At 45.1% G+C, this 19,102-nt stretch overlaps 1 protein-coding gene across 3 annotated transcripts in view; it reads right to left on the bottom strand.

Annotated features, from left to right (window-relative positions):
* LOC121279949 (disintegrin and metalloproteinase domain-containing protein 12-like) overlaps positions 1-19,102 on the bottom strand; it is a 375,022-nt gene that overhangs the window by 112,705 nt on the left and 243,215 nt on the right. For all 3 annotated transcript variants that reach the window (XM_041191570.1, XM_041191551.1, XM_041191560.1), the window contains exons 15-16: positions 18,149-18,257; positions 2,746-2,938 (exon numbers count right to left, since the gene is read on the bottom strand). In XM_041191570.1, the coding sequence (XP_041047504.1) occupies positions 2,746-2,938; positions 18,149-18,257 (302 nt within the window). The remainder of the gene's footprint in view (positions 1-2,745; positions 2,939-18,148; positions 18,258-19,102) is intronic.

The following is a 19,102-nucleotide window of genomic DNA, read 5'->3' as shown; positions in this document are numbered from 1 at the left end:
TCTCTTTAGCTCTGAAGAAGGGTCATACAGACTCGAAACGTTAACTCTGTTTCTCTCTCCACAGATGCTCTCAGACCCACTGAGTTCTTCCAGCATTTTCTGTTTTTATTTCAGATTTCCAGCATCCACAGTATTTTGCTTTTAACATAGTGAGCGTTAGTGCTATAGAAAGTGACTCTGGGGAATTGATAATGGAAAACAAGGAGATGGCAGATGAGTTGAACAGGTATTTTGCATCAGTTTTCCCTACAGAGGATACAAGTGACATCCCAGAAGCAGCTATAAACCAGGAAATGGAAGTCAGGAAAATTACAGTCACCAGGGAAGTGGTACTGAGTAAATTGTTGGAGCTGCTGGCTAATAAGAGACCAGGTCCTGATGGACTTCATCCTAGGGTCTTAAAACAAGTGTCTAGTGAGATAGATGATGCATTGGTTTTAATTTTCCAAATCTAACTCTATTATTCAAAAAGGGGGAAGACAGAAATCAGGAAATGACAGCCCAGTTAGCTCAAGAAAAATGTTAGAAGCTATTATTAAAGAAGTTATAGCAGGGCATTTGGACAAGCTCAAGGTCATCAGGTAAAGTCAACATGGTTTTGTGAAAGGGAAACCATGTTTAACCAACTTATTGGAGTTCTTTGAGGAAGTAACATGTGCTGTGTATAAAGAGGATGTACTGTACTTAGATTTCCAGAAGGCATTTGATAAAGTGCCACATCAAAGATTATTGTGCAAAAAAAAAAGCTCATGGTGTAGGGGGTAACATATTGGCATGGATAGAAGATTGGCTGGCTAACAGGAAACAGAGAGTGGGCATAACTGGGTATTTTTCAGGTTGGCAGGATGTGACGAGTGGTGTGCCACAGGGATCAGTGCTGGGACCTCAACTGTTAACACTTTATATAAATGACTTGGATGAAGGGATTGAAGGGATGGTTTCCAAATTTGCTGATGATACAAAGATAGGTAGGAAAGTAAGTTGTGAAGAGGACATAAGGAGACTGCAAATTGACATAGGTAGGTTAAGTGAGTGGGCAAAGATCTGGCAAATGGAGTTTAATGCGCAAAAATGTGAAATTGTCTATTTTGGCAGGAAGAATAAAAGAGAAGCATATTATCTAAATGGTAAGAGATTGCAGAGCTTTGAGGTGCAGGGGGATCTGGGTGTCCTAGTGCATGAATCACAAAAGGTTAGTGTGCAGGTACAGCAGGTAATTAGGAAAGTTAATAGAATGTTATTGTTTATTGCAAGGAGAATTGAATACAAAAGTAGGGAGGTTATGCTTCAGTTGTACAGGGCACTAGTGAGACCACATCTGGAGTACTGTGTACAGTATTGGTCACCTTATTTAAGGAAGGATATAAATGCGTTGGAAGCAGTTCAGAGAAGGTTTACCAGACCAATACCTGGAATGAGTGGGTTGTCTTATGAGGAAAGGTTGGACAGACTTAGGCTTGTATCCACTGGAGTTTAGAAGAGTAAGAGGCAACTTGATTGAAACATTTAAGATCCTGAGGGGTCTTGACAGGGTGGATGTAGAAAGGATGTTCCCTCTTGTGGGAGAATCTAGAACAAGGGGTCACTGTTTAAAAATAAGTGTTGCCCATTTAAGACAGAGATGAGAAGAATTTTTCTCTCTCAGAGGGCTGTGAATCTTCCTGAAAAGGCGATGGAAGCAGAGTCTCTGAATATTTTTAAGTAGAGGTAGATAGATTCTGGAAAAGCAAGGGGGGTGAAAGGTTACCTGGGTAGGTGGGAATGTGGAGGTGAGGTCAAAATCAGATTAGCCACAATCTTATTGAATGGCGGAGCAGGCTTCGGGGGGGCTGCTTGGCCTGCTCCTGTTTCTAATTCATATATTCGTAAGTATGTTTGTACATCCCCCATACATCACAGATGTCAATCTTCAGCAATTCAATTCCTTCCACATGATATAAAGAAATGTTTAAAGGCACTGGATTTCATCAAAGTCCATGGACCCTAACAACATTCAGGCAGTAACATTGAAGGCTTGTTCCCCCTGATCGAGCCATCCTGGCCAAGCTGTTCCAGTCCAGCAACAACACTGGCATCAACCCAACAATGCGGAAAATTGCCCAGCTATGTCCAGTTTACATAAAACAGGACAAATCCAACCCGACAAATTACCATCCTATCATTCTACTCTCAATCATCAGCAAAGTGTCGTCGACAGTGCTATCAAGGAGCACTTACTCAGAAAATTCCCTTCACTTAAGTTTGCGAGTGAAGGGTAGCGAGTGAAGGGGAGAGAGTGAAGGGGAGAGAGTGAAGGGGAGCGAGTGAAGGGGAGAGAGTGAAGGGGAGAGAGTGAAGGGGAGCGAGTGCAGGGGAGAGAGTGAAGGGGAGCGAGTGAAGGGGAGAGAGTGAAGGGGAGAGAGTGAAGGGGAGCGAGTAAAAGGCAGAGATGGGGACAGTGGTGGGGAGAGATGGGAGAGTGAAGGAAAAGACTGAAGGAGAGAGGGGGAAAGAGGAAGAGAAAAGAAGTAAAGGGGAGTGAGAAATAGGAAATAAACAGCAATAAAGGAGAGGGAGTGGAGGCATAAGTTGAATGTGATAGAGTGAGAGAATGGGGGAGGCTAGCAGCAGTAATGAGAAGGATATATGTCTTAAACTCTGAAGTAGGAAGGGAAAGTATCATCAAAAATACTGGGAGGGAATGGGTAAAGTGGAAGCATACCTCTAGCGTTAATGTTGCTTTTAAAATGACTGTGAATTGATTACCTTGCCAACTCCACACTTGGTTCCTTGTTGAGTTAAGTCTGGGATGCTGGAATCAGTTAAAGAAGAAAATGCTCCTCGGCATTTATACTTTATACCCCTAAGATTGATGCTGGTGACCAAAACATTCAGGAATCCCCCTCGGAGTGGAGTCATGTTTCCACCCTGACACTGGATTTTTCCGCAATAAATATTCCTGTAGGGGACACAAGAACAACTCAGACCTTCAACATTCTTGATTTACTGGGGTTATTACTGCTCCATGTTTTGAATGTGTGCCAATTATCCCTACGACTATAGGCGTGCAGAATTTTCAGCCTCCTTCAATGTGTCACACCTGGCTTTATATGTGATTCTAAATTTCAAAACAATAGGTAACCACCAAAATCCCTGATACCATATTCAATCAAATGCTGCCTTGATGTCAAAGGCAGTCAGTCACTTTCACTGTATCTCTTGAGCTGAATTCTAATGTCCATGTTTGGACCAAGACTGCAATGAGATCAGGTGCTGAGCAGCTCTGGCGGAATCCAAATTGAGTCTCAGTGAGCAGGTTACTGTTGAGTATTGCAGCTGTATTGGAACAGTTCTATTTGTTTAGGTGCATGGCCTGTTCTGGAGCACAAGTCTTTAGTACTACTCTGAAGAAGTATCGTCCAGACTCAAAAAGTTAACGGTTTCTCTCTCAGCATCACTGAATCACAGAGCAGAAGAGGCCCTTCGGCCCATCAAGTCTGCACCGACATGTGAGAAACACCTGACCTACCTACCTAATCCCATTTACCAGCACTTGGCCCATAGCCTTGAATGTTATGACGTGCCAAGTGCTCATCCAGGTACTCTTTAAAGGATGTGAGGCAACCCGCCTCCACCACCCTCCCAGGTAGCGCATTCCAGACCCTCACCACCCTCAAAAAAAGGTTTTTCCTCACATCCCCCCCTAAACCTCCTGCCCCTCACCTTGAACTTATCCCCCCTTGTGACTGACCCTTCAACTAAGGGGAACAGCTGCTCCCTATCCACCCTGTCCATGCCCCTCATAATCTTGTACACCTCGATCAGGTCACCCCTCAGTCTTCTCTGCTCCAAACAACCCAAGTTTATCCAATCTCTCTTCATAACTTAAATGTTTCATCCCAGGCAACATCCTGGTGAATCTCCCCTGCACCCCCTCCAGTGCAATCACGTCCTTCCTATAATGTGACGACCAGAACTGCACACAGTACTCCAGCTGTGGCCTCACCAAGGTTCTATACAACGGATGCTGCCAGACCTGCTGAGTTTTTCCAGCATTTTTTGTTTCTTTTTCAGATTTCCAGCATCTGCAGTATTTTGCTTTCATCTTTAGTACTACAGTCAGGATGTATGTCTATAGTACTACAGACAGAATGTTATCAGGGCCCATAGCCTTTGCTGTATCTAATGCCTTCAGCTATTCCTTGATATCACCTGGCATGAATCAAATTGTCTGTACATTGGTGTTTATGACAATGGGGACCTAGGAGGTCAAGGTGGATCCTCCATTCACCATTGCTGGATGAAATAGTTGCCATGAAGTCTCATGGCATCAGTTCAAACATGGGCAAGGAAACCTTTTGCTGATTACCACATACCGCCCTCCCTCAGCTGATGAATCAGTGCTCCTCTATGTGAGGAAGCACTGAGGGTGGCAAGGGTGCAGAATGTACTCTGGGTGGGGGACTTCAATGTCCACCAGCAAGAGTGGCTCGGCAGCACCACTACTGACCGAGCTGGCCAAGTCCTAAATGACATAGCTGCTAGACTGGATCTCCGGCAGGTGGTGAGGGAACCAACAAGAAGGAAAAAGATACTTGAATTCATCCTCACCAACCTGCCTGCTTTAGATACATCTGTCCTTGACAGTATCGGCAGAACTGACCATAGTCCATGTGGAGACGAATAGCCACCTTCACACTAAGGATACCCGCCATCAGGTTGTGTGGCACTACCGCAGTGCTAAAATAGATAAGGGAGAACCAGTGGATGAGGTGTATTTGGATTTCAAGAAGGCTTTTGATAAAGTTCCACATAAGAGGCTTGTGGGCAAAATTAAAGCACATGGGATCAGGGGCATGGCATGGGTTGATAATTGTTTGACAGACCAGAAACAGAAAGTGGGAATAAATGGGTCTGTTTCCGGATGGCAGTCAGTGACTAGTGGTTACCGCAGGGATCAGTACTTGAGCCCCAGCCCAATATATATATAAATGACTCAGATGAGGAAATCAGATGCGACATTTCCAAGTTTGCTGACGACACAAAACTGGGCAGGGTTGTGACTTGTGAGCAGGATGCAAGGAGGCTTCAGGGCAATTTAAACAAGTTGTGTGTGTGGGCAAATGCAGTATAATGTGGATAAATGTGAAGATATACACTTCGGTGTGAAAAACAGAAAGGCAGAGTATTATTTAAATGATAATATAATGGGAAAAGTGGATGTACAAAGGGATCTGGGTGTCCTTGTTCACCAGTCAATGAAAGTAAACAGGCAGATGCAGCAAGCAATTAGCAAGGCAAATGGTATGTTAGCCTTCGTTGCAAGAGGATTTGAGTTCACAAGTAGGGATGTCTTACTGCAGTTATACAGGGCTTTGATGGGACCTCAGCTGGAGTATTGTGTGCAGTTTTGGTCATCCTACCTAAGAAAGGATATACTTGCCATGGAGGGAGTGCAACGAAGGTTCCCTAGGCTGATACCGGGGATGGCAGGGCTGTCGTATAGAGAGATTGGTTTGACTGGACCTGTATTCACTAGAGTTTAGAAGAATGAGAGGGGATCTGATTGAAATGTATAAAATTCTAACAGGGTGAGACAGACTAAGCACAGGGCAGATGGTTGGAGAGTCTAGACCCAGGGGCCACAGTCTCAGGATATGGGGCAGGTCATTTAGGACTGAGATGAGGACAAATTTCTTCACTCAGAGGTGTGGTCAATTCTCGACCACAGAGGCTGTGGAGGACTGGGTCACTGAGTATATTCAAGAAAGAAATTGATAAATTTTTGGATATTAGGGGCATCAAGGGGTAGAGAGAGAAAGCAGGAATATGGCGTTGAGATAGAGAAACAGCCATGATAATACTGAATGGCGGAGCAGGCTCAAAGGGCCAAATGGCCTCCTCCTGTTCCTAGTTTCTAAGTTTCTATGTTAAATGGGATAGATTTCAAACAGATCTAGCAACTCAAGACTGGCATTATGGGCCATCAGCAGCTGCAGAATTGTACTTGAACACAATCTGTAACCTCATGGCCCAGCATATCCCCCACTCTACCATTACCATCAAGCCAGGGGATCAACCCTGGTTCAATGAAGCGTGCAGGAGGGCACGCCAGGAGCAGCACCAGGCATACCTAAAAATGAGGTGTCAACCTGGTGAAGCTACAACACAGGACTACTTGTGTGCCAAACAGCATAAGCAGCAAGTGACAGGGCTAAGAGATCCCACAACCAATGGATCAGATCTAAGCTCTGCAGTCCTGCCACAAACAGGGGTAAATGGTGGTGGGCAATTAAAAAACTCATTGGAGGAGGCTCCACAAATATCCCCATCCTCAATGATGGAGGGGCCCAGCACATCAGTGCAAAAGATAAGGCTGAAGCATTTGCTACAATCTTCAGTCAGAAGTGCCGAGTGGATGATCCATCTCAGCCTCCTCTGGAGGTCCCCAGCATCACAGATGCCAGTCTTCAGCCAATTCAATTCACTCTACATGATATCAAGAAGCAGCTGAAGGCACTGGATACTGCAAAGGCTATGGGCCCTGACAATATTCCAGCAATAGTACTGAAGACTTGTGCTCCAGAACTTGCCGTGCCCCATGCCAAGCTGTTCCAGTACAGCTACAACTGGCATCTACCCGGTTATGTGGAAAATTGCCCAGGTATGTCCTGTACACAAAAATCAGGACAAATCCAACCCAGCCAATTACTGTCCCATCAGTCTACTCTCCATCATCAGTAATGGAAGGGGTCATCAACAGTGCTATCAAGCGGCACTTGCTTAGCAATAACCTGCTCACTGATGCCCAGCTTGGGTTCCGCTAGGGCCACTCAGTTCCTGACCTCATTACAGCCTTGGTTCAAACATGGACACAAGAGCTGAACTCACGTGGTGAGGTGAGGGTGACTGCTCTTGAGATCAAGGCCAGATTTGGCAGAGTGTGACATCAAGGAGCCCGAGCAAAACTGGAGTCAATGGGAATCAGGGGAAAAATCCACTGGTTGGAGTCATACCCAGCACAAAGGAAGATGGTTGTGGTTGTTGGAGGTCAGTCATCTCAGCTCCAGGACATCACTGCAGGAGTTCCTCAGGGTAGTGTCCTCGGCCCAACCATCTTCAGCTGCTTCATCAATGACCCTCCTTCCATCATAAGGTCAGAAGTGGGGATGTTCGCTGATGATTGCACAATGTTCAGCACCATTCACAACTCCTCAGATACTGAAGCAGTCCATGTCCAAATACAGCAAGACCTGGACAATATCTGGTCTTGGGCTGACAAGTGGCAAGTAACATTCACACCACACAAGTGTCAGGCAATGACCATCTCCAACAAGAGAGAATCAGACCATCGCCCCTTGATGTTCAATGACGTTACCATCACTGAATCCCCCACTATCAACATCCTGGGGGTTACCATTGACCAGAAACTGAACTGGACTAGCCATATAAATACTGTGGCTACAAGACCAGGTCAGAGGCTAGGAATCATGTGACGAATAATTCACCTCCTGACTCCCCAAATCCTGTCCACCATCTACAAGGCACAAGTCAGGAGTGTGGTGGAATACTCTCCAATTGTCTGGATGAGTGCAGCTCCCACAACACTCAAGAAGCTGAACACCATCCAGCAAAAAGAAGCCCACTTGATTGGCACCCCATCCATAAAAATTCATTCCCCCCACCAACGACACACACTAGCAGCAGTGTGTATCATCTACAAGATGCACTGCAGGAATTCTCCAAGGCTCCTTCGACAGCACCTTCCAAACCCATGACCATTACCATCTAGAAGGACAAGGGCCATAAGACCATAAGACGTCGGAGCAGAAGTAGGCCATTCAGCCCTTCGACTCTGCTCCGCCATTTAGTGACATCATGGCTAATCTGATAATCCTCAATTCCACGTTATTGCATTTTCCCCATAACCCTTGATTCCCTTACTGATTAAAAATCTATCTCAGCCTTGAATATACTTAATGAGCCTCCACAGCCCTCTGCAGTAAAGAATTCCACAGATTCACTACCCTCTGAGAGAAGAAATTCGTCCTTATCTCTGTTTTAAATGGGCACCCACTTACTCTGAGATTATGCCCTCTAGTCCTAGACTCTCCCAAAAAGGGAAACAACCTGTCAACATCTACTCTGTCAAGCCCTTTAAGAATCTTACATGTTTCAATAAGGCCGCCTCCAAACTCCAATGAGGACAGGCACAACCTATTCAGCCTCTTCTCATAAGAAAATTCCTCCATACCTGGGATCAACCTAGTGCACCTTCTCCGCCAGTATATCTTTCCTTAGATAAGGGGACCAAAACTGTTCTAGGTGTGGTCCAACTAGTGCCTTGTATAGTTTTAGCAAGACTTCTCTACTTTTATACTCCATTCCCTTTGAAATAAAGGCCAACATCCCATTTGCTTTTGCTATTACCTGCTGAACTTGTATGCTAGCTTTTCATAATTCATGCACGAGGACCCCCAAATCCCTCTGTGCTACAGCTTTCTGCAGTCTTTCTCCATTTAAATAATATTCAGCTCCTCTATTCTTCCTGCCAAAATGCAAAACCTCACATTTTCCCACATTATTTTCCATTTGCCAAGTTTTTGCCCACTCACTTAGCCAGTCTATATCCTCTTTGTGTCATCCTGATCACTTGCCTTCCCACTTGGCGATAGTATACTCACTTCCCACATCCAAGTCATTAATATATGTTGTAAGTAATTGTGACCCCAGCGCTGATCCTTGTGGCACCCCACTAGTTACAGGTTGCCATCCCAAAAATACCCCCCTTAACCCAACTTTCTTTCTTCTGTTAGTTAGCCAATCCTCTGTCCATGCTAATATGCCCCAACACCATGGGCTCTTATCTTATTAAGTAGCCTTATGTGCGGTACCTTATCAAACGGCTTTTGGAAATCCAAATATATTACATCTACTGGTTCTCCTTTATCTATCCTGTTTGCTACCTTCTCAAAGCATCCTAATAAATTTGTCAGGCATGATTTCTCCTTCATGAATCCATGCTGACTCTGCTTGATTAGATTATACATGTCTAAATGCTCTGCTATTGCATCCTTTATAATAGGCTCTAACATTTTCCCAATGACAGATGTTAAGCTAACTGGCCTATAGTTACCTGTTCTCTGTCTCCCTCCCTTTTTGAAAAAGGGTGTTACATTGGCAGGTTTCCAATCCTCTGGGACTTTTCTGGAATCTAAGGATTCTTGGAAGATTACTACCAGTTCATCCATTATCTCTGCAGCTACTTCCTTTAATATCCTAGGATGCAACCCATAGAACCATAGAAAAGTTACAGCACAGTTACAGCACCCATCTTGTCCATGCCAGCCCGAGGACACCCAGGTGCCCTTTCTAATCCCACCTTCCTGCACCCGGCCCATAGCCCTGCAGCTTACAGCACTTTAGGTGCAGATCCAGGTACTTTTTAAAAGAGTTTAAAGGTTCTGCCTCTACCACCAACTTGGGCAGCGAATTCCAGACACCCACTACCCTCTGCGTAAAAAAGTTCTTTCTCATGTCCCCCCTACACCTTCTGCCACTTGAATCTATGTCCCCTGGTCCCCTGGTTCTAGAATTCTCCACCAAGGGAAACAATTTTATCCTGTCCACTCTATATATTCCCCTCATAATTTTGTACACCTCAATCAAGTCACCTCTCAGCCTTCTTTGTTCTAAGGAAAATAACCCCAACCTATCCAATCTCTCCTCATAGCTTCTTTTTTCTAACCCTGGCAACATTCTTGTAAATCTCCTCTGCACTCTCTCCAGAGCTATTACGTCCTTCCTGTAATGTGGTGACCAGAATTGCACACAATACTCCGGTTGTGACCTCACCAGTGTTTTATACAATTCCAACATTATATCCTTACTTTTATATTCCATACCTCTGCCAATGAAGGAGAGCATTCCATATGCCTTCTTTACAACATTGTCTACTTGAACTGCTGCCTTCAGGGACCTGTGTACTTGTACGCCAAGATCTCTCACTTGATCTATCCCACTTAGTATATTCCCATTTATTGTGTAATCCCTGTAACTGTTTGACCTCCCTAAATGTATGACCTCACACTTCTCTATATTAAAATCCATCTGCCACTTTACCACCACTCCACCAACCCATCTATATTGTTTTGGAGATTATGGCTATCCTCTACACTATCCACTACTCGGCCAATCTTTGTGTCATCTGCAAGTTTCCCAATTGTACCCCCCACGTTCACATCCAAATCGTTAATATATAACACAAGCAGCAAGGGTCCCAACACCAAGCCCTGTGGAACACCACTTGAGACAACTTTCCATTCGCAAGGGCATCCATCGACCATTACCCTTTGTTTCCTGTTACAAAGCCAACCTTTTATCCAGTTTGCCACATTACTCTGAATCCCATGGACTTTTACTTTCCTGACCAATCTGCCATGTGGGACCTTGTCAAATGCCTTGCTAAAACCCATGTACACATCATCCACTGCACTACCTTCATCAACCCTTCTTGTCACTTCCTCAAAGAATTCAATCAAATTTGTGAGGCAAGACCTTCCTTTAACAAATCGATGCTGACCATCCCTGACTAGTCCATGCCTTTCCACATGACAGTTAATCCTATCTCTCAGGATTGATTCTACTAATTTGCTCACCACCGATGTAAGACTAACTGGCCTATAATTGTTTGGCATTTCCTTTGATCCCTTTTTAAACAATGGAACTACGTTTGCATTTCTCCGGTCCTCTGGTACCTCCCCTGTGTCTAGTGAAGATTGGAAAATCATCCTCAGAGCATCTGCTATCTCCTCCCTGACTTCCTTCAGCAGCCTCGGAAACAATCCATCTGGCCCTGGTGACTTATCAACTTTCAAGGATTTCAACCCTTCAAGTACTTCCTCTCTCTTTATGGCTATCCCGTCCAATATCTCGCAGTGTTCCTCCTGGACTACTATATCTACATCCTCCCTTTCCTTTGTAAACACGGAAACAAAATATTCATTCAAAACCCTTCCCACAGCCTCTGCATCTACACACAAGTTTCCATCTTCATCTCTGATAGGTCCCACTTTTTCCTTAACTTACCGTTTAGCATCAGGTCCAGGGGACTTATCGGCCTTTAGCCCCATTAGTTTCCCTAGTACTTTTTTTCTAGTGATAGTTATTGTATTTATTTCCTCCCCCCTCCCCCTCCCACCCTTTTGCCCCTTAATTATTTAATATTTTTGGATTGCTATTAGTGTAGTCTTCTACTGTGAATACTGATGCAAAGTGTCTATTCAACTCCTCTGAAGTTTCCTGGTTCCCTATAATTATTTCCCCAGCCTCATTCTCCAAGGGGCCTATGTTCACTTTGGCCTCTCTCTTCCTTTTTATATACTTAAAGAAGCTTACAGTCCATTTTTATATTGCTTGCTAGTTTACCCTCAAAGTTTATTTCCTCCCTCTATTATTTTTTGGTCATCTTATGTTTGTTTTTAAAACTTTCCCATTCTTCTGGCTTACCACTAATCTTTGCCACATTGTATGTTTTTTCTTTCAATTTGATACTGTCCTTAACTTCCTTGGTTGGTTTATCCCCTTCATAGAATCCTTCTTCCTCACTGGGATATACCTTTCAGCGGATACATAGGAGCATCACCACCTGGAAGTTCCCCTCCAAGCCACTCACCATCCTGACTTGGAAATATATCGCCGTTCCTTCACTGTCGCTGGGTCAAAATCCTGGAACTGCCTCCCTAGTAGCATCGTGGGTGCACCTACACCAGATGGACTGCAGCAGTGGGAGATGGTGGTGTAGAGTTAATGTCTTGAGTCCATATGACTCTTCTTTAGCTTCGTTAACCCTGTTTCTCTCTCCACAGACACTGCCAGACCTGCTAAGGTTTTCCCACATTTTCTGGTTTCATTTCAGATTTCTAGCATCTGCAGTATTTTGCTTTTATCTTAGTAATCCAGAGGCCGAGGCTAATGCTCTGGGGACATGGGTTCAAATCCCACCACAGCAGCTGGTGGAATTTGAATTCCGTTAATAAATGTGGAATATAAAGCTAGAATCAGTAATGGTGCCCATGAAATTATCATCGATTGATGTAAAAACCCAACCGATTCACTAATCTCCTTCAGAGAAGGAAATCTGCCATCCTGGCCTAGCCTACATGTGACTCCAGACCCACGGCAATATGGTTTTCTCTTAAGTTCCCTCTGAACTGACCTAGCAAAGTCTGTTCAAGGGCTATTAGGGGCAGGCAACAAATGCTGGCCTTGCAGTGAAGCCCACAACCCATGAAAGAATATAAAAAAAGTTCAAAAAAGCAGCTCACCACCAGGCTCTCAAGAGTAACTAGGGATGGGCAATAAATGCTGACCCAGCAAATAATGCCCACATCCCACGCATGTTTTTTTAAAAAAAATTGGATCAGATAGGCTTTTTCCTCTTGTTGGTTCCCTCACCACTTGCCGCAGACCCAGTCTAGCAGTTACATCCTTCAGGACTTGACAAGCTCAGTCAGTCGTGGTACAATGCAGCCACTCTTTGTGACAGACATTGAAGTCCCCTGTCCAGAGTACATTCTGTGCTTTAGCCATGCTCAGTGCTTCTTCCAACTGGTTGTTCAACATGGTGAGTACTGATTCATCATCTGCAGGTGGGGCAGTACGTGGTAATCAGCAGGAGGTTTCCTTGCCCGTGTTTGACCTGATATCATGAGACTTCATGCAATCCAGCCCAGAGTCAATACTGAGGACTTTCAGGGCAATTCCCTCCTGACTGTATACTGTGGTGCCACCTCTAGTGTGACAGGACATACCCAGGAGTGGTGATGGGATATTGCCTGTAAGGTATGATTCGGTAAGGATGACTACGCCAGACTGTTGCTTGACTAGTCTGTGAGACAGCTCTCCCAATTTTTGCACAAGCCCCCAGGTGTTAGTCAGGGGGACTTTACAGGGTCGACAGGGCTGAGTTTGCCGTTGTCGTTTCCAGCGCCTAGGTCAATACTGGGTGGGTCCGTCCAGTTTCATTTCTTTTCGATTTTGCAGTAATTTGATACAACTGAGTGGTTTGCTGAGGGCATTAAGAGTGAACCACATTGCTATGGGTCTGAAGTCACATGCAGACCAGACCAGGTAAGGATGGCAGATTTCCTTCCCTAAATGATGTTTTCCAGAGGTGGCTTCCATCTTGGTTACCTCTGAACTTGCCATCCAATCGAGGACAGCCAGCAGGCTCTTGCTGCTGTCAATCCAATTACTGGGCTGGCAGCTCGAGAGCCTCCACAGCCCAACAAGCAAGCTAGGGAAACACAAAAGTGCTTCAAAATGGAGTCACATTCAGAAGGGTGATGATAAAAAAAGTATTTTTGGACGGGCCAAGTAGGGCTCTGTGATCTAAGGTGAAACCCCTCGGCGCAGCAGCAGTTCATGTATAGGTCTGGCCTTTGCTGTTGGTAGTTCCCCCTTAGGGTTAGGAGCTTCTGGCTGCAATGGCCCCTCCCAACCGGCCACAAGGAGATGCCTCCATTGAGATGGCTGCTGCTGCATATCTCTAACGCACTCCTGGCCGGCCTCCCACATTCTACCCTCCATAAACTTGCGGTCATCCTAAACTCTGCTATCTGTATCCTGTATCACCCCTGTGCCAGCTGCCCTACATTTGTCCCTGGTTAAGCAACACCTCCACTTTAAATTTCTCAGCTCTTTTTTCAAACCCCTCCATGGCGCACCCCACCCTATCTCTGTAATCTACACCCCCTCGACAACCCTCCGGGATACCTGCGCTCCTTAAACTCTGGTCTCTTGAGCATCTCTGATTATAATTGCTCCATGAGTGGCCCATATGCTCAGCTACCAAAGCCTTGAGCAGCTGGAATTCCTCCCTTAAATCTCTCAGCCTCTCTACCTCACCTTCCTCCTTTAAGACTCTCCTTGACCAAGCTTTTGGAGACCTGGCCTTTTGTGACTTGGTGTCATGCTTTGTTTTACAATGCTCCTGAAACAGTTTAGGATGTTTTATTATATTAAAGTTCCCCTATAAATACAACCTGCTGTTACGTACATAAGAACATTCACTCACTGTAAGTAAAACCTACCATCATTGGCTGTCCAACCATTCAAGGATGGTGTCTACCCAGAGTTCCAATTTTCTCCCATTGTGGCCGGTTGGGAGGGGCCATTGCAGCCAGAAGCTCCTAACCCTAATGTGACTGAACAGGCCAATTCTCAACCTGTAGCTCTTTGGCCGCCATAGGACAGATGTCCCACAAGGTAGTGGAATCCGGAGTGCAGGATATACTTCTGTTTTTTTTCTCCTCTGCTGCCACTTTGCCTACTCATTCAGATGTTATGACTCAAAGTGGGATACAGTTTGATGGGCAAGTTGTTCTCATTCTAATTGGTGGCAAACTCCTCCCAATCTTTAACGTCCATGCCACCACATTTCAAGGAGATCCTCAGAGTGTCTTTGAAGCATTTTCTTTCTCCTCCCCTGGAATGGTGGCCATTTGAGAGTTGCAAGACAAGGACTTGACAGGGGAGACATTTATCAGCCATCCAGACAGTGTCCAGTCCATTCTAGTTGATTTTGCAGGAGTTTTGCCTGAACACTTGTGGAGCTGCCTTTAAGAAGGACACTAGCATTTGTTCGATGGCCCTCCCATTGAATCCAGAGGAGGCATTGCTGATGGAATTTCTCAAGCGCTGTGTCAAAGTGTCAATGATATATAGTCCAGGTCTCACTGCAGAACAGGAGCTGATAGTGGAGATGGTTTTCTGTCATCTGGACACAGTGTCCCATCCAGTGAAGGTGATTTTTGCAGGATATTTGCCTGAAAGCTTGAGGCTTCAAGAAGAACACTAGCGTTTGCTCGCCAGTCCTTCCGTTGAATTCAGAGGATATGGCGAAGAGGCGTTGCTGGTGGAATTTCTTTAATGCTGTTATGTGTCACTAATTCAGAGCCTAGGTTTCGCTGCAGGACAGATGTGTGGTGACAACAACTGCTCTGTACACAAGGAATTTTGTTGACTTGCGGAGTTCCTTGTTGTCAAACACTCGGTGGTGTAGTTTGTAGAAGACTTGAATGGTGCAGCTGATGTTGGATCTTTTTGTCAATGTTTCTATTTATATTTATTCTTTCATAGGATGTCAGCATTGCTGGAAAGACCAGCATTTGTTTCCCATTCCTGATCGCCCTTGATCTGAGTGGCTTTTTGGGCCTTTTTAGAGGGGAGTTAAGAGTCAACCACATTGCTGAGGGTCTGGAGTCACAGGTGGGTTAGACTAGGTTAGGGTGGCAGATTTCTTCCCTAAAGGGTATTAGTGAATCAGATGGTTTTCTATGACAATCAACAATAGTTTCATGGTCATCATTACTGAGTGTATGTTGTCAGTTAGAATTCATCTAGATTATCCAGATTATTAATTGAGCCCATGCCCTCGGAATGTTATTGTCAAAAAGACAAAGTTAAGGGCATGCTACCTGAATGCATAACAAGGTAGATGGTTTAAGGACACAAAGAGAGATTGATGGGTATGGTGGGCATGATCTAATTGCCACTACAGAAATGTGGCTGCGGGGTGACTAAGAATAGTCAAGGATATTCAACATTTAAGAAGGACAGGCAAAAAGGAAAAGGAGGTGGTGTTGCGCTAATAATAAAGGATGGGATCAAAGTTCATCAGCAGACTCCTGGGAATGTGTTCAATAATTTTCCTCCAAGGTTGCAAAAAAAAGTTAGGGCCCATGAAGTTAGGTTTCACTCTAGGATCTACCACTGAACATCAAGCCATTGTTTCTAGGACTGTCATTGACATCATCTCCTCTGGAGATCTTCCTTCCACAGCTTCCAACCTGATAGGCTCCCAACCTCAGACGGCCCGCTTCTACCTCCTACCCAAAATCCACAAACAGGACTGTCCCAGCAGACCGATCATGTCAGTCTGTTCCTGCCCCACGGAACTCATTTCTTCCTATCTTGACTACCTTCTCTCTCCCCTTGTCCAGTCTCTTCCCACCTACATCCACGATTCCCCTCAAGCCCTATGTCATATCAACAATTTCCAGTTCCCTGGCCGCAACCGCCTCCTCTTCACCATGGACGTCCAATCCCTCTACACCTCCATCCCCCACCAGGATGGTCTGAGGGCCCTTAGCTTCTTCCTCGAACAGAGGCCCGAACAATCCCCATCCACCACTACTCTCCTCCGTCTGGCTGAACTTGTTCTCACACTGAACAATTTCTCCTTCAACTTCTCTCACTTCCTCCAAATAAAAGGTGTGGCTATGGGTACCCGCATGGGCCCCAGTTATGCCTGTCTCTTTATGGGGTATGTGGAACATTCCTTGTTCCAGTCCTACTCAGGCCCCCTCCTACAATTTTTTCTCCGGTACATCGATGAATACTTCGGTGCTGCTTCATGCTCTCGTCTGGATATGGAAAAATTTATTAATTTTGCTTCCAATTTCCACCCCTCCATCATTTTCACATGGTCCATCTCTGACACTTCCCTTCCCTTCCTTGACCTCCCTGTCTCAATTTCTGGTGATAGACTGTCCACCAATATCCATTACAAGCCTACCGACTCCCACAGCTACCTCGACTACAGCTCCTCACACCCTGCTTCCCTTAAGGACTCCATCCCATTCTCTCAGTTCTTCGCCTCCGTCGCATCTGTTCTGATGATGCCACTTTCAAAACAGTTCCTCTGACATGTCTTCCTTCTTCCTTAACCGAGGTTTTCCACCCACAGTGATTGACAGGGCCCTCAACCGTGTCCGGCCCATCTCCCGAACATCCACCCTCACACATTCCTCTCCCTCCCAGAACCATGATAGGTTCCCTCTTGTCCTCACTTATCACCCCACCAGCCTCCGCTTTCAAAGGATCATCCTCCGCCATTTCCGCCAACTCCAGCATGATGCCACCATCAAACATCTTCTCTTCACCCCCCCAACAGCTTTCCACAGGGATCGTTCCCTCTGGGACACCCTGGTCCTACACCTCAACCCCCTCCCTCAGCACCTTCCCATGCAATCGTAGAAGGTGCAACACCTGTTCCTTTACTTCCCCCCTCCTCACCGTCCAAGGGCCCAAGCACTCCTTTTAAGTGAAGTAGCACTTACTTGCACTTCCCTCAATTTAGTCTACTGCATTCACTGCTCCCAATGCGGTTTCCTCTACATTGGAGAGACCAAACGCAGACTGGGTGATCGCTTTGTGGAACACCTTCAGTCTGTCTACAAGCATGACCCAGACCTCCCTGTCGCTTGCCATTTCAACGCTCCACCCTGCTCTCATGCCCACATGTCTGTCCTTGGCCTGCTGCAATGGTCCAGCAAAGCTCAACGCAAACTGGAGGAACAGCACCTCATCTTCCAACTAGGCACTTTACAGCCTTCCAGACTTAATATTGAATTCAACATCTTCAGATCATGAACTCTCTCCTCCATCCCCAATTCCTTCCTGATCCCTTCTTCCAATAATTTATAATTTTTTTAAAATATATTTTTCTTTTCCCACCTATTTTTAAAATTATTTTCATCTACTGTTTTATCTCCACCTTTTAGCCCATTTTAATCCTTTCCTCCTACCCCACCCCCACTAGGGTCATCTGCCACTTGCTTGTCCTGTTTTCTACCCTTAATGTCCCCATTATCACATTCCTTAGCTAATACCGCCACCGTCAATACCCCTTTGTCCTTTTGTCTATGACGTCTTTGGCAATCTCTTCTTTGCCTCCACCTATCACTGGTCCTCTATCCAGCTCTACCTGTCCCACCCCCTTCTACCAGCTTATATTTCACCTCATTTCTCTATTTCCTTAGTTCTGTTGAAAGGTCATACGGACTCGAAACGTTACCTGTGTTCCTCTCCGCAGATGCTGTCAGACCTGCTGAGTTTTTCCAGCTATTTTTGTTTTTGTTTCACTCTGGAATCTGACCTGTCCAGTATTAACATCAATGAGCCATTGAGGAAGATCTCATGATTTGACACTTTAATATTGTGACTGGAGGTCACTGATTTCACCAAATGATTCTTCATTACATGACTTATTAAATCATATTTAGGACAATAAAAAACAACACAATAATTTCAGTTACTCTTCATATAAAATTCCAGCATTACTGCTGACAATTCTAAACCAGCTGACTTTTTCTGATAAACTTACTCAGTGCGACACTTTACGTATTTATTATTGCTGTCCTTGCCACAGTTCCCAAATTCGTTTCCTAGTATATTCGTATATTTGTAACAAACCTCTCCAGCAGACGTTGCACCTATCAGAAAGAAAGCAGGAGAATTACTAAGATTCTACACAACACAGAGGCAATAAGTCCAACTGGTCCACGCCACATGAGCTTCTTCCCCAGCCTGTTCGTGAAAGGGAAGAAGGGGACGTGTGTGAGAGTGTCAGCTACAGAGAAATGGGGAGTTAGATTTTGCCAATCCTCTGGACTAGGAGGTGGGTCCATGCAAAATAGTGAGGGAAGGGTCTCTTCCTGCCATCACTGGTATTGACCAATGTAACATTGATTTGCCTGACTTAGTCCAGCAACCCCAGGCACTTAAACAAGTTGCCTTCTTTGTAACTTACTCATGTGTGTTTGTGTGTGTGCGTTTGTTTGTGAGAGAATCTTTTGAGTGCATATATGCATGACAGTTTGGTGTGTTTTTTTTAATTATTTTTAAATCTCGAGAGTTAAGCAAAATAAATGCTATTTCCTTATGTTTTAAAACTTCCAAGAAAAAGCATCCAATGTATGCGTATCTTTTACAGTCACAGCGTTAAACAGTTAAACACTCTCTGAATTGACAAGCGATTTCTTTTCAAACACCTGTTGAGATCAACAAGCGAGTGGAGACAGAGGTTATTTTACCTCTCCTCAGCTGGCCATAACATGGCTAGGTGCGCACGACATTGACTGCGCCTCCATCAGATGACAGCCGCAGGGAAGTAAAGGCACTCCAAGGTTGCTACTAGCGACTCAATTGACTGTCTCACTGCAAAGCCAGCACCCTTTGCATGCCAGTAGCAGGTGTAATTAGCTTCACAAAGAGAGCCTGTGTTGGCTAATCTGGTCGGTGTACAGCAGCAATGTTGACACCAAAGCTTGTGCAGCAC

This window comes from Carcharodon carcharias, chromosome 1 (genome assembly GCF_017639515.1).
Source record: "Carcharodon carcharias isolate sCarCar2 chromosome 1, sCarCar2.pri, whole genome shotgun sequence".
NCBI classification, from domain to species: domain Eukaryota; kingdom Metazoa; phylum Chordata; class Chondrichthyes; order Lamniformes; family Lamnidae; genus Carcharodon; species Carcharodon carcharias.
Note: the sequence above shows the minus strand (reverse complement) of the source record. Positions and strands in the feature narration are given on the sequence as shown.